Here is a 25,239-nt window from a genome sequence, read left to right on the forward strand (position 1 = left end):
GCGCTGGGGCTGGAGGGTGCTGAAAGGCAAAAAGCGGAGTCTGGGGGACTTGGGACGCCCCAAAAAGCACAACGAAGGGTCTGGGCTGTCACCAAAGGCACACAGAGGGCAGGACACCTCAAAACCCACCCTGTGCCCCGTAAAGCAAGCAGGTGAGTTCAGGGATACTCCAAAGGCTCAGCAAGAGCTGGGAATCACCCCAAAATGCACACTGAGGTGGCTAGGGGAAAAAATACCAGCTGGAAGATGTGATCCCAAGAAAACGAGTGAAGTGGAGGAGCTGAAGGGGTGGCAGGGGTGTGAGATGGAGTGAGCAGCTTTTGGGGTGCACCAGGGCTGTTTTGAGATGGAAGGTGGAGAAATGATGTGGGGGGGTGACGGGGTCAGAGGTGGCAGTGAGTAAAAGGATGAAGATGATGATGAGGCCTTGAGGGCCAGCAGATGGGACTCAGGGACCCACAGGGATCCCTGGGACACTTGGGACATGGGGACCAGCAGGGGCACAGGGACAGCCAGGACCCCCAGGGGACACCTGGGACAACGGGACCACGGAGGCCACAGCAGAGTCCAGGACACTGCTCCCTGAGGGCGCAGGAACCCCTGAGGGCACAGGGGCCCTTGGGTCAAAGGGACACAGGGAGCGCCAAGGGACACAGAGACCCCCTGGAAGCACACTGGCACCAGGGATCCCTGCGGACAGAGGGCCCCGGGACAACAGGGACCGCCAGCGGGCACAGGGATCCCTGGGGAGACAGGAACGGCCGGAGGACATCTGGGGACACCGGGATCGCCGGTCACCAGTGACACCCAGGGGCATAGGGATCCCTTGGCGACACAGGGACCCCAGAGGAGCCCTGGGGACACCGTGGGACACCAGGGGACCCTGGGGACACCGTGGGACACAGGGACCCCAGAGCACACCCGGGGACACCAGGGGACCCTGGGGACACCGTGGGACACAGGGACCCCAGAGGACACCCGGGGACACCGTGGGACACCAGGGGACCCTGGGGACACCGTGGGACACAGGGACCCCAGAGCACACCCGGGGACACCAGGGGACCCTGGGGACACCGTGGGACACAGGGACCCCAGAGGACACCCGGGGACACCGTGGGACACCAGGGGGCCCTAGGGACACCGTGGGACACAGGGACCCCAGAGGACACCCGGGGACACCGTGGGACACCAGGGGACCCTGGGGACACCGTGGGACACAGGGACCCCAGAGCACACCCGGGGACACCAGGGGACCCTGGGGACACCGTGGGACACAGGGACCCCAGAGGACACCCGGGGACACCGTGGGACACCAGGGGACCCTGGGGACACCGTGGGACCGGCGGTGACCCCCGGGCCCCTCCGGCCCCGCCCACGAACCGGCGCGAGGAGGGGGCGGGACCTCCTCCCTCCGACGCTCTTCGATTGGCCCGGAGGCCGTGATTGACGTGGGCGCCTGACCGGCGGGGCGGGCGCTTTGCGACGGCGGCGCTTGACGGCGGCGGCGGCGGCGGGTGCCGATCGGGGCGGGGGCGGCCATGCTGCTCACCGTGTTCTGCCTGCGCCGCGACCGCTCCGAGATCACCTTCAACCTGCAGGTGGACGCCGACTTCGAGCTGCAGAACTTCCGCGCCCTCTGCGAGCTGGAGTCCGGCATCCCGGCGGCCGAGAGCCAGGTCAGGGCCTGCCGCCGCCCCGAGCGCCGGGGAGGGCCCGGCCGGTGCCCCCGGGTCGGGGTCCCCCGGGCTGGGAGCGGCCGTGTCCCCCTTCTCCCGCAGGGTCGGGGTCTCCTGGGCTGGGAGCGGCCGTGTCCCCCTTCTCCCGCGGGGTCGGGGTCCCCCGGGCTGGGAGCGGCCGTGTCCCCCTTCTGCGGGATCGCGGTCCCGGGATCCGCCCCGGCCATCCGGAGTTTGGGGTTGTTTGGGGTGCCGGGTCCGTCCCGGTGCCTCCCCTCGCCGACCTTTCGGGTTTGGGGAGAAACCCCTCGCTTTTCGCTCAAAAGCCTCTCGGGAGAGGGCTCCGAGTCCCCGGTGACTTGTGGTCCCTCCGGGAAAGGCTCGGTCCGTGCCCGCCGCGCAGCTGAAAATAATGTGGGTTTGTTTTGGTTTGTTTTATGTTGAGGTTTTGGAGGAATTTGATGCTTAAACGGGGCAGGAATTGGAGCGAGGGGAACAGGAGTCGGAGTGCGGGGAAAGTGGTGGCCCGTGGGCTCCTCACATCCCGGGAAACGGGGCTGAAATCAGTTCGGGAAGGGGTTTATTTATCCCACCAAACCCCTGCCCGGTCTGGGGCGGAAAGGGCACATTGAGTCTTTTCCTCCCTTTTCTCCACACAGCTGTGGGTACCGAACAGGCACATCCGTGTGGTTTTCCCAGCAAATACCCCCCTCCAGCCCGGATCCACGGCTCACTCGCGTGCCAAAACATGGGGGAGGCTGCGTGTGGGGGCGGCTCTGGGCCATCTGTCTGGGGTTTGCTCATGTTTTGGGTTCAGTCCCGTGTTTTTGGCCGTTCCTCCCCGTTTGTCCTGGGCAGGGCGGTGTCGGCTCCTTTTCTCGGCGCCGGCCATGCCTGGCAGAGTTTGTGGAGTTTAGTGGTGGTGGCTTTTGCTTCCCGAGCCTTTTCCCAGTCTAAATTAACAAAGTGATTTTCCGGCCAAGCCGAGATTAGTCAGCGCTGGAAGAGCTGCTGCAGGGGCAGCCCTGGAGCTGGAGTGTTCCTCACCCAGCAGGTTCCCGACGTTTGGCTTTCCCTCTGCCTTGGGAGAGCCTTGTTTTTTGGAATGGGAGGTTGGTGTTGAGAGAGAAACAGTCTCAGAACAGGGGTAGAAAATCCGGGTAGGGTGGATTCTCTTTTAGGAAAAAAAATCTCTTGGTTTTGGGCAGGTGGAAAGGGAGAACCCACCTCACACCAAGGTTCTGTGCTTCAGCACCCCCGCCGTGGCTGTGTCACAGCCACCAGTGAGCTCCCAGATCTGGGGACAGCCCCTGAGTGGGGGACTCTGCGGTGGCTTCAACATCTCCAGGCATGAACTGGAGCATAAACTCCTCACTGTCACCTTTGTCCCTTGTGTCATGGTGACCTGCAGCTCTGGGTCTGATTTAGGATAACGAGGGGGTCACTTCTCCGTGTATTTTTTGTCAGGAGTTCCCTTGTTTGAGTTTTTCCAGCACAGCTGACCTGTGTGGGGTTTGGGTGCTGCCAGCCCCAGGCAAGGGGAGCAGCGCTGCGCTTTTGTAGCCACCCCTGCCTTCCTTCTGCTCATCCATCTGCCACTCGTGCATCATCCTGTGCCGTGTCGTGTCGCGTTTTCAGGCAGTTATTTATCGCTCCTCTCTCTTCTCTTTCTGCCTGGCGTTTGTGAGGTGTTTTTAGGACCTTCAGTGGGGAGAACAGGTTGGACGTCAGGAGGAATTTCTTCATGGAAAGGGTGGTCAGACATTGCAAGGGGCTGCCCAGGGAGGTTTGGAGTCCCCATCCTTGGAGGTGTCCAAGGAAGGACTGGACGTGGCACTCAGTGCTCTGGGCTGGGGACAAGGTGGGGATCGGGCATAGGGTGGACCTGATGATCTTGGAGGGCTTTTCCAGCTTCAATGATTCTGTGAGAAAATTATAAAGATACAAGTTATCAGTGAAGCAGCTCCTTTGGAAAGATTTTGCGTTGTTAAACCACAAATAGGCGGTTTTACATTTACCAAACTTGGCTGTTTTCTGCCCTTTTTCCTCAACCAAGGTGAACGTTGCATCGAAGGTGCTGTTGGCACAAGGAAGGATGCATTTCATCGTAAGGGTTGTGCAGGATGGAGTGAGCCACTCTGTGTGGAGAAGGGTTAATCCCAGCCTTGTTCTCTGCTGGTTTGGGCAGTGAATTCCGGGTGCTGCGGTCTGGGGTGGGGCAGGGAGCTGTGAGGTGTCCGAGGGAAGGCTTTGGGCACAGGTCGGTGCGATAACAGAGGCGGCTGCCAGTGGCTGTGGTGATAAGAGGAGCAGGGTGAGGAGAGGGGAAACGATCTGACTTTGATCTGACTTTCCACAGTCTCCTCCACACACCAAGGCCGTGGCTTTCCTGGAGATGGGATAGGAGGCTCTCAGCGGAGCCACACTTTTCATTCCCTCCCTTCATTTATTTTCTCTCTGTGCCTTCCCTCTCTTGTGCCATGCTCAAGAATATTTGATGGGTCCAGGATGTGGCTTGATTGATGGCTGCAGGTGGTATCCAGCGCTCCTGGTTGGGGTTCCCTGCTCCACGGGGAGGTTCTACCCTCTGGCATCAAGCACGATGAATCCATCAGTGCCTGCATCCCTGTCTGAGTCACCTCCAGAAGAACCTGTGTCTGGTGCCTGCCAGCCAGCAGAACTGCCACGAACCAGACAATCAAAAGGCAGCAAAATCCAATCAGTTTGTTTTAAGAGTGGAGCGGAATGGGTCAGAAGTGGATTAACCCGTGATGCTAATGGACGTGGCGCGAGTGCCAGACGCTTAATTCATTGTCTGGGATGTAAGGCCAAATGCTCATAAATCCAATCCCAGCAAGATGACAGAGGTAAAGCCTCACTTAAACTGATTAACTCGTCTCTTCCAGAGTGTCTGCGCAGGGAATCTGCCATTTCAGATTTGGGTGTGCAGCTGGGATTTATGACACACTGGCTGTTGCTGCGGCAGCACCGACTCAGGCCGGTAACATGAGAGGCTGCGCCGGGGCTCTGCCAGCACCAGCTGACCTTGGTTGTGGCAGTGGTGTCGTGCGGGGTAGAGACCAAACACCTTCAGATCGCTGCACATGGGCCCTGGGAGGGACCTGGCTCGTGAGGTAGCGCTGAGGCTGCGCACTGTGGTGGTGGGGAGGAGGTAGGGAGCTCGTGCTCGGTTCCATCGTGTGTGTTTCCCTGATTCTCTGATTGCTGCCCTACGGGGTTCTGGTCATTTGTGCTCCTCCTGCCTTGCCTCGTTTTGGCACTGCTGCTGACAATGGATCTCCACTGCTGAGTGCCATAGGGAGAGTCTGTGTAAGATTTTGGAGTTGCTGGAGTGAAGCAATGAAAGTCTGTAATGTCATCCAGACCTTAAGACAGGTAGTGATTGTTTTCTCTGGATGTTGTTGGATCTGCTCCCTGTGATAACATCAGGCAGAGCCGCAGCCCATCCGTGCTGGGACTGCAAAAGCTTCTCCCACGAGGCTCAGCCAGTCCCGACCTGTGGCAAATGTGTTGTTGCTGAACTGGCCTTTTCCAGCCCCAAAGAGACGTGGTTTGGCTAAACAAGGTGGTGAACATGAAATTTGATCGTGTGCCTGAGGGGTTTAGGCCAAGTTCTCGGTGCTCTGGACTGCTGCCAGGGCAGGAGGCGGCTGGGCCGATCTGCCTGGTCTCGCTGTGCTCCAGCGACGGCACAGAAACCTTGGCCTTGCCAGATACCATTTCTGGGAACTTCTGTTCCAGCTTTATTTTACATTTTGGGCTTTCCCATAACTTAGGGCCTCTGTAGGTATTACAGGTCTGATGTTCATGGAAATGTTCCGTGGGGATTATTCACCTTTATCTCAGTGTTTTTATGTTTAGTCTGTGGACCCCTTGTTAAACCAGGTTATCAAAATAGAAGTGGATGTGAGTTTGTGTTTTACAGTCACGAGAAGTTAATTCCCTGCATGGGACTGATGGCAGTCTTGGGAGCAATGCCTTTGGGTGCTCCGAGTCTGGAGAGTTACATCACTGGAGTGAACTGGAAAGCACTGAGCTAATGATTGAGGTCCCCGTAAAACTGGTTATTCTGGGGAGCCGAGTTGTGGGAAGAGGCAGAATGATGGATGTTGGGCTGGATCATCCCTGGATCTACTCAGATCGGCGCTGCTGGCATGTCTGCAATTGGCCCGGGGTCAGTGGGTGCTGACTTGGGGGCAGGGAACGCTGCAGAAAGCGTCCGAGGCTTGTGTAATCATAGAGGTTGGAGTTTGGGAATGTGGGCAGACAGCCCTGGTCAAGACTTGCTTCCCTTTAATGATCTTGGCCTCTGATCAGGGGAGACCGGCCCTTTCTCTGTGGCTGCCAAACCATGGCTGGATTTCAGCAAGACCAACCCCATGTTGTCCAACCACGAACGTGTCGAGGCCCTGCCGTGCTTGAGGCTGGGCCTGTGAGGACATCACACCTTCCCTTCTGAAGCTTGAGATGGATCTGCAAGATTTACTGGAATGTTTTTTTCCTCCTATAACAAAATAACATCTTGCTTTTTTTCAACTGTTTCTCTGCTCGGTGGTGCTGGTGGCTCTCCTGGCACAGATTGTTTATGCGGAGCGGCCGCTGACCGACAACAACAGGTCCTTGGCCTCCTATGGCTTGAAGGATGGGGATGTGGTGATCCTGCGCCAGAAGGAGACGGTGGAGCCACGGCCTTCCATGCGCTTCCCAGGTGAGAAAGGCTCTGTGCCAACACTGCCTGAGGTTCATCAAGGCTTACCCAACACCAGCTCGTGTCAGTGTCCTTTAGCACCTTCTATGCAAAGCACTGAGGGAGGGAGGGAGGCTGGGATGAGTCAGGGGGGCTTGTAAATGACCTTAAAGGCTTCTGATCTAGTGTTTTATTCTGAGGAAGCCAATACCATTTTACTTTTTTTGGGGGGGCAGTGAGGAGGTGACTGGTTCAGAACAGGTTTGGTAAAGGTGGGTGAGGTCTCCTACAGCCACTGGTTCCCTTCCTGCTGGATGTGATGGCACAGTCGTGTGAGTGGCTCAGACCCAGGAACAGCCTCTACGGACATGTGTCCTGAACCTGCCCTGTGGCAAGTTCCCCGAGGAGCCACATCTTGCCAAACCTGGTGGCTCGATCATTTGTGCATCTGGGAATGCCCTGTGCCTCTGTCCTGCTTTCCACAGCCATTCCTAGCAAATCCCAGTCATAAAATATCCCTAGAAAAGGTGCCACAGGCTGAGAAGGGCATGGGAGCATTGCTGAGGTCCTCGTCCTGCCTCAGCTGGAGGATGGGTACCTGCAATGCAGGTCTGCAGGAATGTTACTACTTTTTTTTTCCCCTGCTTTTTTTTAACCCGAGAGACTCCAAAGTGCCTCAGAGCCACTGGGTTTAGCCCTGCAGTCCCTCCGTGAGGGATTCACGTTTGTGGAGCTGGGAATAACTAGTCAGCAAGTGCATTTCAGGGGATTAAAAATGGGGCAGGCAGACGAGACCAGTTACATAAATGCGCCAGCGTTGCTAACCCAGTAACCCGGGGACGTGGCTGTGCTTCCGACACAAACCGCTGCTCACAGAATCTGCTCTCGTGCAGCGTTAAGGGGCAGCTCATCCTTCCCATGGTTTTTCCAGCAGAACTGTAACCACGAAGCACCAACACCTCTGCTCTTCCTCCCTGCAGGTCTGCCCAGGATAGATTTCAGCAGCATCGCCGTTCCCGGGACGTCCACGCAGCAGCACCAGCCCCCGGCGCAGCGTCCTCGCCCGTCGCCTCCGGACGCGCCGTCGTTCCCTCAGGGCCTGGACAACCCGGCGCTGCTGCGGGAGATGCTGCTGGCCAACCCCCACGAGCTGTCCCTGCTGAAGGAGCGCAACCCGCCCCTGGCCGAGGCCTTGCTGAGCGGAGACCTCGGTGAGCTGGGCTTGGAGCTGGTCAGGGTCGGCTCCCATCAAAGGCAGCCCCGGGTGTTTAACGCTGGGATGTGCTGCAGGCTCCTTGATGGTGCAGATAAAAGGTGCCAGTTGGGAGCACTCAAGGCAGAGTTCCTCCATTTCTGGGTGTATTTCTTCTGCTTGGCATCTTTAATATCCTCTATCTCCTACTCGGAAATATCAGATGGACAGATGATTTGGGTGTCTGTGAACACAAGTGGCTCAGCTCCTGATTTTTACACTAAGACACTCTCTTAATGCACATTTTCCAATAAAGGTGGTGTGTTTGGTGCGTCCCAGATCCTGCTGGGACTCGGCAGAGAGCAGCACGCTCCAAACCCAGCTCTGTCCGTAGTGATCGTGTGCTGTGGAAGTGAATCACAGAAAGGGAGAGGGAAAGGAACAAGGAAATGGTGTCTTTTAGGAACTCTCTCAATAGAAATAGTCAAATGTGTGAGTTTCTGTTAATCTTGGAAGTGTCTGCATGTTCTGGGCACAACTGAAGCCTCGTCCTTCACTTCCTATGCAGCTGATGTTGGTCCCTCATTCTTCCTGTGGTGAAAGATTTGAACTCCAGTGTCCTTTCAGTGTGAAAAGACAGGAGTTTTGGGTAGCAGCAGATGAGCTCCTGAACCTCTGCAGGATGTTTAGTTGGGAGATAAATGCCGTGGAGTTTGGAGAAATAAATGAAGAGAAGGAGCTTCTAGCAGGAGACTTTACCAACTTTCACGGTTACATCCGAGTGATTTCTCTCTGTCAAAGGAAGCCAGAAAGGAACTTCCATGGATATTGTCAGCCTATTTAGTTTTAAACTTTGCCTTTAGTTCATATCCAGAGCTGAAGTCACATTCTTTGCACTCTCAGGCTTCTTCAGGCTTCTTGCTGGGAGTTTTTCCCATCAGCTTGAGCAGGGGTGCTGCTCTTGGCACGGGAAACCAGAGGTTAAGCCCAAGACACCCAGAATTGGCCCCTCTGCTGTTCCACCTGGTCAAGCTTTGACCCAGATGTTCGTTTTCAGTCCCAAATCGCCGCATTGGGCTGTCAGGAGGAAGTGGTTTGGGCTGGTTTTGCCCTTGTCATGCTGCACTGCTGCTACTGGCAGTGTTTGGGCACAGATCCAGTTCAGCTCTAGCTTGGATTCCCAAATATCTGCATAGATCCGTGCCCTGAGGCTGTTCTCAATGAAGGCACCTGCTGTACAAAAGCCTAATTTCAAAAATCCAACAGTCAAACATACCCAGTGCCTCCCTGAGCACATAGCAGCCTTTGAGCCAGAGCTGCTTCCTGGGAACGGCATCCCTGGAAGCAAACCCAAACCCTCCATGTGTACAGACCTTCATGGACTGCCAAGTCCTTTTGGGGGCGTACGTGATCCCATTCAAGTAGTAAAAAATGGCCAGAGGCCATCCAGAAAAAGTGGGAATCTAAAAACTGTGTGGTCTTAAAATGTGCATTTAGACCTAGTGTCCTGGCTAGCACCTCCTGGTTCCAGTGGTAGGCATTCGTCTTTAGGGATTATAATCTCTGGCTTTGCCACATTCCTTGGCTTTGAAGGAAGTTTTGTCATTAGCTTTTGTCAAAAGCTTTTGTTTTTTTAATTTTTTCCCTATAAAAATATATGTGCCAGGAAATTGAGTTTGATTGTGCAGTGTTTGGGTAGGGACATGAGGAGAATGAGCTCTGTCCAGTTGCTTTTCATCTCGGCAGGTTCCCAAGCTTGCCACTGATCCTCTGAGGTCCATCCATGCCGCCCTCAGAGGAAGCTTTTTTCCGTGTGCTGCTGAGTCTATTCCTCAGCTGGCATCAAAAGAAGCATTTGCTGTGCCAGAATTTGATTTGCAAGAGTAATTTCCAGTAAAAAGCATTTCTTTATCTCCTTGTTCCCGCAGAGAAATTCACCAGGGTGTTGCTGGAGCAACAGCAGGACCGAGCTCGGCGGGAGCAGGAGAGGATCCGGCTCTATTCCGCTGACCCCTTTGATCTGGAGGCACAGGCCAAGATAGAAGAAGACATAAGGTAACAAACCAAAGTGGCTTGCAGGCTTTGGGGGTCCTCTCTGGGGAGAAAAAACTGCTGTGTGCTTCTATCCATGGTGGTTTTTCCTCAGAGAAGGCAGAATCTAAATACATTCCTTGTATCAAGGAGTTTGTTTGCAGGGCAATGCTCTGGGTCACCTTTGCATGTGGGAAGGTTGGGATTTGGGAACATGTAGGTGCACCCCATCCTTTAGATGTGTCCAGTTGAGATCACAGAGCGTTGTTCCCTGTAAGGGTGGGGAGGCCTGGCACGGGTTGCCCAGAGAAGCTGTGGCTGCTCCGTCCCTGGAAGTGTTCCGGGTTGGACAGGGCTTGGATAGTGGGATAGTGGAAGGTGTCCCTGCCCATGGCAGGGGGTGAAACTGAATGGTCTTTAAGGTCTCTCCCAACCTGAACCATTTTGGGATTGTGTGATACGAGGTGACAGCACTGTTGTCTGTGCACGTGATGTCTTGGAGCTGCCTGAGCTGGTCCACTCTGAGACTGGAGCACTTGTGGAAAGCACATCTCCTCTTGAGAGGTGCGACTCCAGTGCCTGGGGCGTGTTTTGAACCCAAGAGCTGGGCTGGTGCTGTCTCCCAGCTGAGCTCTGCACAGCAGCACAGCGTCGTTTCTCCCAGCTGCCCTCGAGATTTGGTTTTGCATCCTGCTGATTGTTCTGTGTCTGGCTAACTCACTGATGAGAGGTTCTGCAGAAATGAATTCTGCGCATCAGCTCGTTCCCTCTTGCTGCCTTCCAGATGTAACTGTGTTGGGCTGAGGCTTGATTTCTTCAGCTGAATGGTAATTCCTTGAGTCAGTTCATGGCCAGTGGCTTTCCCCTATAACAAAGTGTCTGTCTGGTACAGACCCACTGTTGGTCAGAACCAAAATTCACTGGCGCTAGGAGTGGTCTCATGTTAAAACTGACAAGGTGTTGGTGCCAGATAAACACTCAGCAATGCAGAAAATAGTCATTTGTAGATGGTGAAACATTGCTTGGAAGCACAGGAACGCTTCCCTTCTTCCTTAGATGAGGCACACATAAAGGGGATGCACCTAAGGCTCTGCAGCTGTTTGGGAACACTGGGCTGAGCCATCCCCAGGTTTCACACCCCACTCAGTGAAAAATGAAATTACATCAAAATTAGAGCCTTTTTCCCCTTTTTGGGGAGGTAAAGCTGTTTCGGATGCAGTCACTACAGATACCCATCCCTTCCGGGATTATCCTGGGGCTGCCAGGGACTCCTTGAAGAGCAGTTTTTCTGTCGGCTTGAATTTGCACCAAGGGCTGGTGCTCCTGGTGGTGTTCTTTCTGCTGTTTTGCTCACCTCCCTCCTTTCCTATGCCTGGAAAAGGAAAGATACCAGGGAAACCAGAGGATTTTAATGTTCAACTGCTGTGTGGGATTCCAGTGATGTAGCTACTGGCAACATCTCCGTGTGCCCTCGGCATGACTAACGAATCCACAGGTTTTTTGCGCTGAGTTCTCCAGGTTATCGTGGATGGCAGGTTCCTATTGGCAACACAAGGCTGTCAGGAGCTGAGGGGTGAGTTAGGCAGGGGTTGGAAGCGGCAGTGGCTGCTGAGGAGTGACTCAGTGTCTCTGGACTAAGCTGAGATCATTCCTAGCAATCCTCAGCTCCAAGGCCTGTGTTTCGCTAAGGAAGCGACCTTTGCTGTGGTTTAAATGTGTGTTTGTAAGGTGAGCAGCAGCAGGTGGGATTTCCAGGTCCATCTGTGAGTCAGGGGGATGTTACAACGTCTGGTTGACAGGCATTTTGATTTTTCTCTCTCTTCTCCACAAAATTCAGGCAACAAAACATTGAAGAGAACATGACGATAGCGATGGAAGAGGCGCCTGAGAGCTTTGGGCAGGTGGTGATGCTCTACATCAACTGCAAAGTCAACGGACACCCCGTGAAAGCCTTTGTGGACTCAGGTGCTTTCTCTACACTCTCCTTTCTGTCACTGAGGGCAACAGGAAACATTCCAGTAGTTTTCCCAAAAAATCCTATAACAAAGCACTGCATGACGAGATTTTGAAGTGCTTTACTGAATCCTGAGCCCAGCCTGGGTGAGCAGAGCAGAGCAAATCGTTGGGAGAAGCAGTGTGGGAACACCCTGGATTAGGGCTCCTGGGAGAGTTTCTGGGACTGCCGTGCCTGGAAGGTCACTGCTGTGTGTGTGTCTTATCTCATTTTGCAGATGAGGGGATTTCACACGCCTTTAATGTGGTGGTTCTCATCTACAGTCCTCCAAGGGGAAGTCCTTGGGGTTGTTCCATCCCTACAGTAATGGTCAGTGCTGACCCATGTGTGGACAGCCAGATCAGCACAGTGGGATTCACAGGAAGCCTTTATGCCCTGGGGCAGGTGGGTTGGTTTCCCAGCCACTGAGTGCCAGATCTTAAGCTCTTCCAGGAGAAAATATAAATTCGTGCTGAGCTATCAGGATTTAACACGAGTTCTGTCGCTGGCAGGTGCCCAGATGACCATCATGAGCCAAGCCTGTGCTGAAAGGTGCAACATCATGAGGCTGGTGGATCGGCGGTGGGCTGGCATTGCTAAGGGTGTTGGGACACAGAAAATCATTGGCAGAGTGCACTTAGGTAAGTACTGGCATTTTTGGGGCAGCTTTAGCAGGGGTTTAACTGCATTTCCCGCAATCTTGGCACCAAGGAGTGTCTGGGTTGGTGCTGTAATTGTTAGAAGCTCCTGCAAAGTAAAATCAAAGTGCATTTGCAATGTGTTTGTCTTGGGCACAGAACTCTGTTTTCTGTCTCATTTAATGCTTTATTTTAATGGCATTACTGTAACACTTTGAGGTGAGGGAGTCCCAGCTCCTGCACACCTAGAGGAGATGTTCACTGGGGGCAAAACCCAAGGTGAAACACCACGACCTTCCCCGTTTCGGGTGGGACTGCTGGGCAGGGTGAGCTACTCAGGAAGGGTTCCAGTGCAGTGTTTGCTGTTCCTTTGGAAAGAGAAGCCTCTCTGTGCTCTTGTGCAGCTTTTCTGGATGGAGGAGATTGTCCTTATTACTGAAAATTCGAATCTGTTTGCTGTTGTTGCTGCTTAGACTTGTGCTCTAATAAACTGTTTGCAGACCCTCAAGCTTGGAGGGTCAGAGAAGCAGGACTCGAGGTTCTTAGGCACATTGGCTTTTAAAATAATTAATTTGGGACCATGGCAGGTCTGGCAGTCCTGGGGCTTGCAAAGGGCTGGACTTTTTGTGACCAAAACAATGCATCAGAGTGCTGCTTTCAGATTTGGCCAGACCTTTCCCTGGAGGTGGAAGAGCAGAAAGCAGATTTGTTGTGCTGTAGTGGGAACTTCTCTCCCTTGTGTTTCAGCTCAGGTGCAGATCGAAGGGGATTTCCTGGCGTGCTCCTTCTCAATCCTTGAAGAGCAGCCCATGGACATGCTCCTAGGACTGGACATGCTTAAGAGGCATCAGGTATCAAAACCTCTTTTGAAACAGTTACCTGGCTCTTGCAGGTTTAGTGAGAAGTGCAACATAAATGCCTGGGCTGGGAATTCATTAGGATTTTTCTGGGAAGAGGTGATGGTGGGGTATCTTCCATCCTGGAAGCACGTACACTACATCCATCATGGACAGTTCTGGGGTGCCTGGCTGCTGCCCGGAGCCTTTTGCTCTGATCAAAGATGCTCAGAGCTTTCCAACTGAATGATTTATTCCAAACTGAGTCAGACAGGGCCCTTTGCTTAGAGCTGATACTCCTGGCCCACCCTTACCTGCTGCGAGCCGTTCCCATTGGAGCCAGATTGCCTGACCTCGTGTTTCCCTTTTTCCCTGGGAACTGCCTGGCTCTCCGCAGGCCCCTGATGTCTCGCTGCTCTTTCGCAGTGCTCCATTGATCTCAAGAAGAACGTGCTGGTGATCGGCACCACGGGCTCGCAGACCTCGTTCCTGCCCGAGGGCGAGCTCCCCGAGTGCGCGCGGCTGGCGTACGGCGCGGGGCGCGACGACGTGCGGCCCGAGGACATCGCCGACCAGGAGCTCGCAGAAGCAATACAGAAATCCGTAGAGGAAGCAGGTACCGGCAGGAGCCCAGCTGAAATAGGAATCCGTGTATTTTTTTTTGCTGCATGTCAGGATGTCTGTGAGCAGTTCCCCTTCCAGCTCCTGGGAGCAGCATCAGCCAGTAAAGGGTGGAGAGAAGGGGCTTTATTGTTGTTCGTGGCCTCTGAGTGCACTTCTCTCTTCCTTTCTGGGCTGCAAAACCTGCATGAAGGCACAGGGGCTGTTTGCTGTTTAATTTGTGCTCTCCTTGCAGCTTCCCACACGCTCTGGTTTCCTGGCTTTCAAGGTGTGGAGGTTAATGGTTGTCTGTGGCCGGGATCACGTTGTAGTACCCAGCAGGGACGTGGCTCAGCTGTGGTGCTGCTGCAGCCTCGTGTGAGCACAGCTTTGGGGAGGCTTCCCAAACCCTGCTCTTATTGGCTGCACCACGTAAAAATAGAGCAGCTGTAGCGGTGACAAAAGTTCATGACAATTTTTAGAATTCGCACTATTTCAGCATTTTTCCCTGGAATGGTGCTCGTGCCCTTGGAGGGGGAATTGCCTCCTTGCAGTTGCTCTAAGTTTCGAAAGCTGAATTCATGTCCTCAGCCTTAAACGTGACCTGCAGAGAGAACTTTCACCCTCCTGCAGTTTTGTTCCCAGTATCCCTGGAATCCAAACGCTGCACGGGTGCTGTGACTGGGCTGCAGGGGATTTTGGTGGCTGCAGAATTTAGTGAAGTAATTTTATTTTCAGCCAAAATAGCTGAAAGTCGAGTGATGAGCCAAAAACGGTCCGAAACTCAAGATTTTCTGTTCAATTCCTCCCTTAATTCAGCTTTTAGCTAAAGGGAAATTATTAATTATTTTTTCCCTGCTGTTCCAGAGAAGCTGTGAATACCTCAGGGTGTATTCCTTAAGCCTTTTCCAAAACTTCTAAAGATAACATTTTATATCCAAGAGTTCTCTAGAGACCTTTGAGTTTTACTGCTCATTTTTCTTCTGACAGAATGCAGTAAATTCTGCTTCCTACACACATGTAGAACTCTTTGCTGGGTCAGGTTTAAGCTGATCAAGTTGATTTCAACATTTTCGTTGCTAATTTTTTAAGACTCTAGCATGCCCATATATAAAATTGAAATGAGATAAAAAGATTTAACCATATATTACATATATATTTTTATATATTTGTTAGATACTAAAATTTATATATATTTAACTACATATATATATCTATATATCTATATAGACATATATATATATCTACAGCTATATCTATCTAATTGAAATGCACTGAAATTTTTCTTTAACACTTCTCAGTTACTGTTTGACAACCCAAAGAGTAAGCAGTTAGTTAAAAATAATGAAGTTGATAACATTAAGGGGAGCACAGGACTATGCTTGTTGCTCCTTTTGGCCAATTTTCTTCCATCCTAAGAATATAAGTTTTCCAGAAATGCAAAACACCTCGGAAGGAAGGTCTGGCTTTAATGAATCAGTAAGAAATAGTTTAAATGTGTGACTTTTCTAGCCAAATTTGAACGTTTATTAACTCAAGTTGCAGCCAGTAGAGAGAAACACAAACATAGGCTTGACCTTGTGATCAGGTTTTGACGTCGCTAAAGGTCAGGCTCAGGAGCTTGGGCTCTTGTCTGTTCCCACAGCCTGGCAGGTGTAAATATTAGTTCATTTCCTGTTAAAAATTGTAGCCTGATGAAGCCTGGGTTAGCTTTCAGAATATATTTCATTTTTGGATGAGACTTTGCAGATATTATAGTTGATTTGATTTAGTTCTCCATTGAAAGGGTCAAATAACACAGCCCTAACTATGAGTCTTTACAATAAAAACATTTTAGTCGTTTTTTAAAAAGAAAAGTGCCTGAAATGACTTAAATCCAAGCTGCTTATGTACCCCATACATTTCTAAGGACCGTGAGCCTTTGTTCAGGCTAGTCAGCACTCAGACACTTGCCATTGATGCTGAGCCCTAGAGGAATATAAAAGATTTATGGGAATAGGAAATCCATTTTGTGTGTTCACTTAATGCTCACAGAACACCAAGGCACAGAACTGAAGTGGCTCTTGTTCGGGTTGACTGTGACAGTCCTGGTAGTTCTAGACACAGTACCAGCCTCTGGCCCACAGGCTTTTGTTGGCTGTATCCTAAAATGTCAGCACATTCTCTCTTTCTCTCTTCCAAAACTTGAGTTGCTGCTAGGTGGTGCCAAGAAAACCAGGAAAGGAAAAAACAAAAAACAGAAGAACAACAGAAAGAGAATGTGATGCAGCTCCAAAGAAGCTCAGCTCCCTGCAACATGTGTGTTCTTTTATAACAGCAGGAATTTTTGCTGGCTTCCAGGAGATGGTACAACACAAATGGCTGTGTGCACCTGGAGGCTATTAAAGTGCTTGTTTTGAATGCACCTGGATTATCCTTGAGCTTTATTTAATCCCCTGAAGCCCACTTTAGGGAGCCTTATGATTTCTGTCAGCTGCCTTGCTGGTGGTTCAGCACCTATGGAAGGCAGCGAGGTGAAGTCCTGGTGGGGTTCACTGGGATCCAGGTCCCAGTCCTCATTTATTTCTGAGGGCTTGATGCTCTTTTGTGCCAATTTCCTACTACTGGGGAACTTGGTGATCATGGACGATTACAAGCCTGGCAGCAAAACTGGAGTTCTTCTGCTGAGGAGGAAGTGTAGCCAGTCAGTTCATCCCACACACACCTTTTCATCCAGGCAGCCTCAGTCCAAGTCGCTGCCACCACAAACAACTCAGGCTGTTCCTGGCACAGAGAGGAGTTTATCCCTCATGGTGCACTTTGTGGGGAAGAGTTTGTTCCCGGTTTTAGCTGGACCAATATCCCTGGTGGGGTTGGGATTCAGCTCCTGTGGATACCCCAGGAGAAGGATGACACCAAGGAATGCTTGGCAGAAAACCAGCTCCTGCTACCTACTTGTGAATCCCTGATGTGTTTGATCAGACCCTTATTAACGATCCAGCGGGTCAAAAGACAGTTCTGCTTTCTCCCTGAAGGGTTGGTTTGGGAGCAGAGAACATGAATGTAATCATTCCATGTAGAAACAGAAAGGATCCATCTGGTTTTCATCCATATCCTCTGTCACAAAGCTCTTTGCCACCCTTAGGAAAGATGAATAGTGGGGTGGTGTCACTGCAGGTACTGCACTGGTTCTAATTAACAGAGGATAAAAGGAACAAGGCTGAGGAGAGAAAGACAGATTTCTGTTGTGTTGTGGAATGAAAACGGAATCCTGGCTGGAGGTGTGGGCATGGTGAGCTGTGCCCCAGTGCTCGTGTAAAAAGAGGCTCCAGGAAAACCAGTGGTGTGTGTTTAAGACCACTGAGTTTGGGAAGGGAAAGGGCAGCAAATCACAGAACACCTGTGACCCTGGGCAGAGCAGGGCTGTGGTGGCAGGACAGGAGCTCCTGCAAAGTTGTGTGAGTGATTTAACGAGCGTGAGAGCGCTGATACATCAGCGAGATTAGACTGTCAACAAGATAAGGTCACTTAATCTCCCCCGATAACCACAGCCAGTGTTCGGTACTTCTGATAGAGATCTGCAATTCATCTGCTCTCTGTGCGGACACGGAAGCAGCAAGCTGGGTTTGACTTCTGGCTGCTTCTCCTTTGCTTTGCTCTTCCCAGCCTTGGGCAGCAGTTCTTTTGGGGGATTTCTTTCCCCCTACAATCTGTACACCTCCCTTTTGCAGCTGGCTGGTGTTTGGTCACCTTCTCTTCGGTCTGATGGCACTGCTGGGAGCATAACCCAAGAACTGTGTTGCCATCTCAGTTCCTATATCCCTGAAACATGTCTCCTGAGTATCTCCAGCCAAAGGGAGAACAGACCAGTATGGCACTTGACACGTGTTACACTGTGTAGAGTTTACCAAGTGTGTAGTATCACCCACAGGCTCCTCTGTGGTGTAGACAGTACAGAACAGCCTTTAAATTGTGCTCTGGCAGAGTTATTTTTACCTTGATGTGCTGAATTTGCCAGGCAGAATCCTCCTGGGAGGCAGGAGCTCCTGCAGCCTCCGTGGCGTTGTGCCGGACAGTTGGGAGGGGAACTGTGCAGGACTGTAACCATGCATGGTGTGTGCTCTGAATGCTAACACGAGTTTGGTGTGTTTGTTTCCTAATCCAAACAGAACGCCGGAAGCCTTGATGCATGTAGTGTGTGTTTACTGCAGCTGGAGTGGGCCACAGACCAGGTATTTAGAGCCACCCGTTCCAGTTTGCGCTGCCACGCTGCGAACGGTGCTTCTGCCGTGTCCTGACTGCTCCTTTCCTTCTGTCTTCCATAGAGAATAGTGACAAAGAAACTACCTCACTGGAAATGCCCTCATTACCAGCTTCTGATGGGTTTCAAAATCCAGTCCAGTCTTCAGGACTAAATTCCAAGATCTGTAATCCCACAAATCAATTACTTGATCGTTCTGTCTCTGCCCCTGCTTCAATTTGCTCATCCGAATCCAGCCTTGCAGAGCCCATTGATCCTAGAGCCGTCAAGACTTTTGACTCTTCACCTGAACACCAGATAACCCCAGAAAGAGAATATCCTCTGGTATTGCAGCATCATTCCAATAGCTCTTCCCTGGCAAATAATGACCCCTCTCCACGCACCGGGGATGAAACCTGCTCCAGTCCAGCTTGCCTTTCACAGAAGACACTCAAAGAAACATTTAGTGCTGACATTTTAAAGGAATGTAATGCTGAAGGGCAAGATCACGGTCAGGAACATCCTCTGGAAGTGACAAAAGTCAATTTGGCTGACACTGCTGCCAAGCACAGGCAGAATAAAGATGTCTGTCTGTCTTCAGAGCAGGAGCAAAAACATGAGCTTCCCACAGACCATCGGACGTGCAAAGAGCCAGAAGAGGAACATCTTGAGGAGCAAACTGAGACAACCGACCCAGAACCTCCTTGCTGTGTTGCTGGGGTTGAGAAACCTGCTGTGGCAGAAGCCAAGCAGCCAGAAAATCCTCCCATGGAAATGAGAGATGGACTGGAGAGAGCAGGTCTTTCCTGTGTGAAAAGGAGTATCCAGCTGTCAGCCTCCTGTAGCCATGTGCACATGGAAGCCTCCATGGAAATAGATGCAGTGGAGCAGGCTGCAGGTGAAGCGCAGAGCTCAGCAAGGGAGCAGAAGCAGCAGACTGAGAACAGACGTATATCCAGCCTGAACTCTGATGCCTTCTCCATGGAGGTGGAGTTGCTGAAGTCTCCATCCTTGAGTGATCCACTTTCCACCAGTGATGTCCTGCAGCCTAAAAGCACTAGTGAAATTCCTGCAGAGTATCATGAGTTGGCTAATTTGGCAGCAGAAAGCTCCTCCCCCTCCAGCATCCACCAGCTGGACACGGATCCAGGAAGACCTTCAGAAGAGCCATGTTTCCCTCTAGCATCAGCCTTGAAAGAGCTTCACAAACTCTTGGTTATCAGTCGGAAAGGAGAATGTAAGATCCTTGCCTCAGAAGAAGTCTCACAGCTGGAAGTGGTTCACAGAGAGCCAGCAGTGCAGCAGAAGGGGCTTCCTGAAGGTGAGCGGAAAGGCTCGGATCCAGCCAGCCAGGAACAGAGCTGTTCCTTCGCTGAGGTGAGGTCTGAGGGTGGAGGAGCAGAGGGGAGCCAGCCTTGTGATTCTGGCAGAGAGCATGTCAGCACTGGGCCCATCAGTCCAGGGCAGCCTGGGCTCGGGGGAGGTGCTTTAGAGAGGCAGAAGGGTTCAGGTAAGAGCGATGTGGTCATGGTGAGTTCTGCAGCCACCCCTGGCCAGCAGCAGAGCCCAGAGCAGGGGGAGGTTTTGGCAAGAGGTTCTCAGAGTCCACTGAGTCCAAGTTCAGAGCAAAGCACACCTGTTTCCTCCACACCTGCTTTGGGTGAAGGTGCACTACAGGATACTCAGAGCCTGTTCACAGGAGCACCTGGGAGAAGTGGCAGTGCTGCTCCTGAAGGTCCGTGGCCGCTGGGTGGGAGTGAGGAACCGCCGCTGAGCCCACCAGCCGCCTACACCAGACTGACCACACGGGCTTCTGCACCCCCTGCTTTCCCTGCCGCTGATGTTGACCGAATCCTCGGTGCTGGTTTTACCCCGCAGGAAGCTCATGAGGCCTTGGAACAAGCGGATGGAAACGCAGATCTTGCTCTTCTCATTTTGCTAGCCAAGAGCATTGTTGTTCCTACATAACGGAAGAGGGAGCTGACTGGGGGATCTTTTCTTCTACAGGAGTATCTCAGTTACACACCACAATGGACGAGCAGAATGTTGAGCCAGATTTTTTTTAATTATTCACAGCCAAAGTAACATGTCTCTTCTGTTTCACTCATTAGATTTGGGCTTTGAAAAGAAAGAAAACGTCCTTGCATTGTGTGGACAGGATAGCTTTTAATCATGCATACTGGATTAAAACTACCGGTTTTATTTAAATGTACAATTTTAGAATGAGCTCCAATGCTACGAATAAAGAGCAGCAGCCACTGTGCTCACCGCCCTGTCTGGCACAAAGCAGGTTGTGACAGGAATTAGCCACGTGCACAGGACGGGAGGTGCACACTGAGTCCAGTGTGGACTCTGGATTTGTTGCAGTTCCTTGGAACCCAACATGCAGCTGTTGAAATTATTCTGGCAGCTACTAAAGGTGTGTAGATGCTCATGGATGTGTAAGGCTTTGCCAGAGGAGTGAGGGGGTTTGGTGGGAGTGTGAGATTTTGTGTGTGCATAGGGAAGGCTGATGCTTATTTTTGCCAAACCCTTTTATGCTTTGATTTAGAGTTGGACTCGATGATTCTTGTGTGTCCCTTCCAACTCATAATATTCTCTGATGCTCTTGGGCCAGTGTGTTCCAGTTTACAACATGGGGATAGAAGAAGGGAAGGGATAGAATTTGGTGCTACCAAAACTTATAAGATACGTTTTAACTTATTTGAAGATGTACTGGTATTAACTGTAGGGACAGGGGAGGGAAAAGGAGTACTGACTTTTTTTCTAGCCTTGCTCACCATCATGTTTTTCCTCATGCAAAAAGAACAAGCTCAACCAGTTTAGGGCTAAACCTTAATGATGAATTTGTTTAACAAACCAACTGTGTGTTATGGCTCTAAATCTCCCTGTGCCCGGGGAGAAATGAACTTCATCTCAGTGGCTCCAAGCAGGGCTGTGATTGGAAGAAGGAAGAATCTGCTTTGCTCTGGTTTTTCTGGATGTCTGGGGTCGATTGGCCTCTCGGCTGTGGAGTGCCATGACTGAGAGGTGCTGATCTTGCACCTCCTCGAGAGCGAGGGCTCCCCAGCAGGGTTCACGAAACAAATGCACTGACGTGGCTTCTGCGTTACAACCATCGTGGCCTTCTGGGATATCTCTGGTGAGTCACCTGCGTGGTGAGGCCTCACCGAGGCTGTGCTGTAGGAAGCCCTTTCCAGATGCTTTTTTTGGGGGGATGGACTCCTTTGTGATGCTCTGCAAAGCCCCAAAACTCTGTCGGAGCTGGGGAAGGAAAGCGTGGCTGAAGCCAAATTCTAAGTAGGAACTTTGATTTAATCCCACTTGCAAATCTCAGAAGTGGCTTTGTGTTAGGTGTTCGTCTTGAACTTGACGTGTTGAGCTACACCTGGAGCGATGGCTCAGCAGCACCAGACACATTTTTGTTCATGGCTTCCATGTGGTGTTGTCGTTGTCTCAGGCCTGTGTGTCCTGGTGTTTGTGTTCCCTGTTGCTTTAGCAGGTCTCCTATGTGTGTGCTGGGCTGTTTTTATGCAGGTGGCATTTAAAAACAACACAGATTTGGTTTCATCTGTCACCTCACTGGAGTTTGTGCTGTCATTGAGTGCCAATGTCAGATTTGCCTCAGACACTTGGGCAGCCAGGAGATCCTTTGGAGTAATGAAGGGCTTTAAGGCATTCTGCTGTCAAATGGAGTTTTTCCATGAGCTGTTTTGGCTTATATCCCTCTGCTTGTGATGCCAGCAGCCAGCACTGCTCCGTGTGGGAAGCAGTGCTTGGCTGTCTGCAGCAGCATCCAGGGATTCACTGGAGGCTCTGCTCAAAATGAGTTACTGAGGCCAGACTGCACTTTCTCATCTTCATGGGGCAGGTGGTAGAGTTACCCCTGCTGAAGGTTTGGTTTAGTATTCTCCGTGCAATGAGCACCTCAAATCAGCAGAAGCCCCTCTGTGAAGGGCAACGCTTGAGCTGGTACAGGAGTACAGTATCAGCAGGTCTCTCTAGAAACCTTAGGATCTATCAGACCCATTCCTGTCTGCATCTGGTTCACCATCAGAAGCAGCAGCAATGAGGCTCCCAGATCCAGAGTGACTTCAGACGGCTGTATCTGCTCCCGATTCGCATGGTGGGGCTTGGTGAGGTGGAAGCAAGGGAACACGGGAGCCAGGGGCCGGTTGGCTCTCTTGGATGCGGGAGAGCTGAACCTGTGCCCTTTGCCTGCGGGTGGATCTACTGCCAGCTGCTTGGAGCAGCAGATGTTGGCCATTCAGTGTTAGCTACTCAGTGTTGGCTACTCGGTGATAGCCCCTTGTGTCACCCTCTCTGTTTTAGAAGCCGTGGCTCAGCTGGGCCAAGTGGTGCTGCTCTGCACTAAGCTGGTGACAGGCTCTGCTCTCACAGCCACGCTGACTTAGGCTGCGCATCCAGAATTTATGCTATAAAAGCTTTAGAGCATCAGCCAATCTGCTTCAGTGCTCACTTTTATTCCTTGTCAAATATAAATTTTGAATCCCACCCTTCTGCCAAAGCTGTATGGAAACATTTATCCATAGTGCTAGAATTCCGTGCGTAAGTCTCTCCGAACTGCTAGAAACAAACCCTGACCCCCAACTGATAAATATTTCTAAAACTCTTTTATCAAGTAGGTCCAAGCCTGGTGATTTAAATCTCTTAATATCCAAGTCTTGCTTTGAGTGAATGGCTATGTGCTGCTAAATTACTTAATAATTTTTTTAGGAGCAAGATTTAGTATAAAATTGGGGCAGTAGTGAGTATTTAAAGTTAAAATAAAATGTAATAGAATGTGTGTTTAGCAAACGCTGTCTAAAACTTGTCTTTGTTTCAACGTGTGTCCTCTCTGCTGCATGCACACATACATCCTGTGTTCAGCCTGTGGCAGTCCCTGTGCTGACCTGGCCCACAGAGTGGGAGTATTTATAGGGAAGGAGGGATGGCAGAGTGCTATGGCTTATTGGCTACAGCAGGGGATAAAGGTACCACCAACAGCTGTTCAGGTTTCCAAGGAGCCAGGTATCCCGGCCTCAAATCAGGCACCTCGTTCTTTTCTCTTCCCCCCTCCTCATTAACCACTGCTACAGTGTCCTAATGTCACATCACTTAACAAAGGGATTTCACCATGGAAGTCCAGCTCTAGAGAGTAAAGCAATGCTCAGAAGGTGCTTGGTAAAGCTCCCAGCACCTGTGGGGATCCATGTGGGTCTGTAGAGCTTCTTTCTGGGTGTGCCCTGGAGCCAACCCTGGTTTCTGAGATTTACTTTTTTTCCTTAAAAATACCGAAGGAATTCACTTGGCCTCTTGGTGACTGCATGTTTGTGTACACAAGGCCGCAGGTGAACATAGAGGTGATGTTAAGTGAAATCCCAACATCTGGAAGTTTCTGGGCATGGGTAATTCTGACAAGAGGAGGGAATATTCCTGGCGACCATCCCTGGCATGTTGACCTGCTGCAGGACAGAGCTGAGCTACGCTGTTACCGACAATCTCTGCCTCCTTGCTGTGTATGTTTAACTTTCTGTGTAGACACTTGGTCTCCAGGACTGTTAACCTTGTACGTCCTCCATGTTTCCCTCTTCCTTCTCTCCCTCTTGCTGTCTCCTCTTCTCAAAAGTAGCAATATTTATGTGTACTTGCTGAATGCTCAACTTCAGATCAGTTTTCTGTAAAACTATGCCATTGACGAACAAAAGGAGGAGCAGGTCCTAGAGGTTTCTTCACCAGACTTGGACTTCTTGCCAAACAGCTCCCCAGAACTCTTAACAGAAAATCAAAGAGGAGAAATCCAGAGGTATTTCTGCCTGCCTCTCTCGGAAGTCAGCTTGGGAAACGGGGTCGGTTTCATGTACATCATTCCCCTCTGAAGCGCCCAAGAGATTTCTTCCTGCACTGTGTAGACGAGGCTTAGTCTGTGATCCAAAGCGCAGCGGTTTGGGTCACACTTTGACTGATGCTTCAGAGTTTTACAGACTCACTTAGGGAACTTGAGAGAATCAATACTCAGGAATCCTAAAGCTGGTTGCGTTTTGTGTCATTGACTCTTGTGGGCTGAACACGCTGCGGCCTCGCAGGCGGCTGAAGAGAGGAGTGGGTGTGTCATCAATGGGATGTGGTTCTGCCCAAAGTAATACACACTTGATTCTTTTTTTGATTTTTTTTAATATTGGGGGACTGTTTATCAACAAATTATGTGTAAAAAAAAATTTGATATTTTAAAAAAGTTGAATAAACACTTTATCATAATGTTGCTTGGTTGGTCTGTCTGTATTTCTGAGGTTGGCAGTTCTCTACTCAAATCCTTCTCTGCCTTTTTTCCCAAAGCCAGTGGATTTTCCTTAACATAAATGCTGCCATTTTGAACATAATGAGTAGAAATCTGTAGGTAAAATGATTCCAGTTGGGAGGGCTTGAGAACAGGCATGAGAAATTCCTGTATTCCCTTTACTTTGGGTTTGGGCTGTTGGGCCCTTCATGGAGGACTTAGAACAGCATCAGAGTAAACACAAAATATAGCACTTGGCCATGGCACTGTCTGCTGGGAAAGTGATCGAGACACTCCTTGTCTCCTACTTAAATACCTCATTTCCAGCCCGGTTAGAAGATGGTTTTATTTTTCTGGAGCTGGAAGCTAATTTCTTGGGACATTAAAAAAATTGGCATTTAAATCCCTGGAAAGCTCATGAGAGTTTTAGTTAGAAATAACCTTTTTGAAGTCCCATTCTCGTAGTGTCACATAGTAGAACAGGTTTTAGAAAGGAGGAGTAGAGGATATTCCTCCTCTGAAACTTGGGGTATAGTCACTAACCCTAAGTTCCTCTCATGGAGGAGCACTTCCTTTTTCAGATCCAGAAAACTTCCACTTTTCCTTGAGACATCAGTGAGGTTTTGGCCATTTTAAATCCCTCCTAACCAGAGCTGTCGGTGCTGGTACCAGGTAAGAGACACAAACACAGTGGGTTATGATTCTGTGGCTGTGACAAACTGGGCGGTGGTTTCCTCCTCACATGTTCAGAGCTCTGCACGTGATGCTGGTGTCGCTGTTAGAGCTAAGTGAGGTCTTTGATTATGAGGCAAAATCACATTTTGAATTCAGCTCTCAGGGTGGGAAAAGGGAAGGTTTGGCGTGTGGGCTGCTATAGCCCCATCATACACTGGCCAAAGGGTTGCTGCAATTTCTTCTGCTGGGAGATGATTTAAGGACTGAACACTCTGGTTCAAAACTATTTTGAGCACTTGGGCCTTGTTTGTTCTGCTTGATGAAGATGGTTTTATTTTGGCAATGTATAAAAATGAAGATTAATGACACAGTTATGTCCATGTTTGGGATTGTC

General features: G+C 50.9%; 1 protein-coding gene across 5 annotated transcripts; it reads left to right on the forward strand.

Moving 5' to 3' along the window:
- Positions 1–1,491: 1,491 nt before the first annotated feature.
- Positions 1,492–24,151, forward strand: DDI2 (DNA damage inducible 1 homolog 2). 5 transcript variants are annotated; one of them, XM_069034634.1, is made up of 10 exons: positions 1,492–1,676; positions 6,276–6,405; positions 7,365–7,595; positions 9,505–9,631; positions 11,445–11,572; positions 12,113–12,241; positions 12,986–13,089; positions 13,501–13,690; positions 17,979–19,214; positions 19,772–19,855. In XM_069034634.1, the coding sequence occupies exons 1-10, from the start codon at positions 1,539–1,541 to the stop codon at positions 19,780–19,782; spliced, it is 2,424 nt and encodes an 807-aa protein (XP_068890735.1). In that variant the 5' UTR covers positions 1,492–1,538; the 3' UTR covers positions 19,783–19,855. The 5 variants fall into 5 exon arrangements, with proteins under 5 accessions (XP_068890735.1, XP_068890738.1, XP_068890734.1 ...); XM_069034637.1 differs by lacking the exon at positions 19,772–19,855 and adding an exon at positions 17,823–17,885 and having other exon boundaries at positions 17,979–18,066; XM_069034633.1 differs by having other exon boundaries at positions 17,979–24,151.
- The last annotated feature ends 1,088 nt before the right edge of the window (positions 24,152–25,239 follow it).

The sequence above is a fragment of the Aphelocoma coerulescens genome, chromosome 21, assembly GCF_041296385.1.
Source record: "Aphelocoma coerulescens isolate FSJ_1873_10779 chromosome 21, UR_Acoe_1.0, whole genome shotgun sequence".
Classification (NCBI taxonomy): Eukaryota; Metazoa; Chordata; class Aves; order Passeriformes; family Corvidae; genus Aphelocoma; species Aphelocoma coerulescens.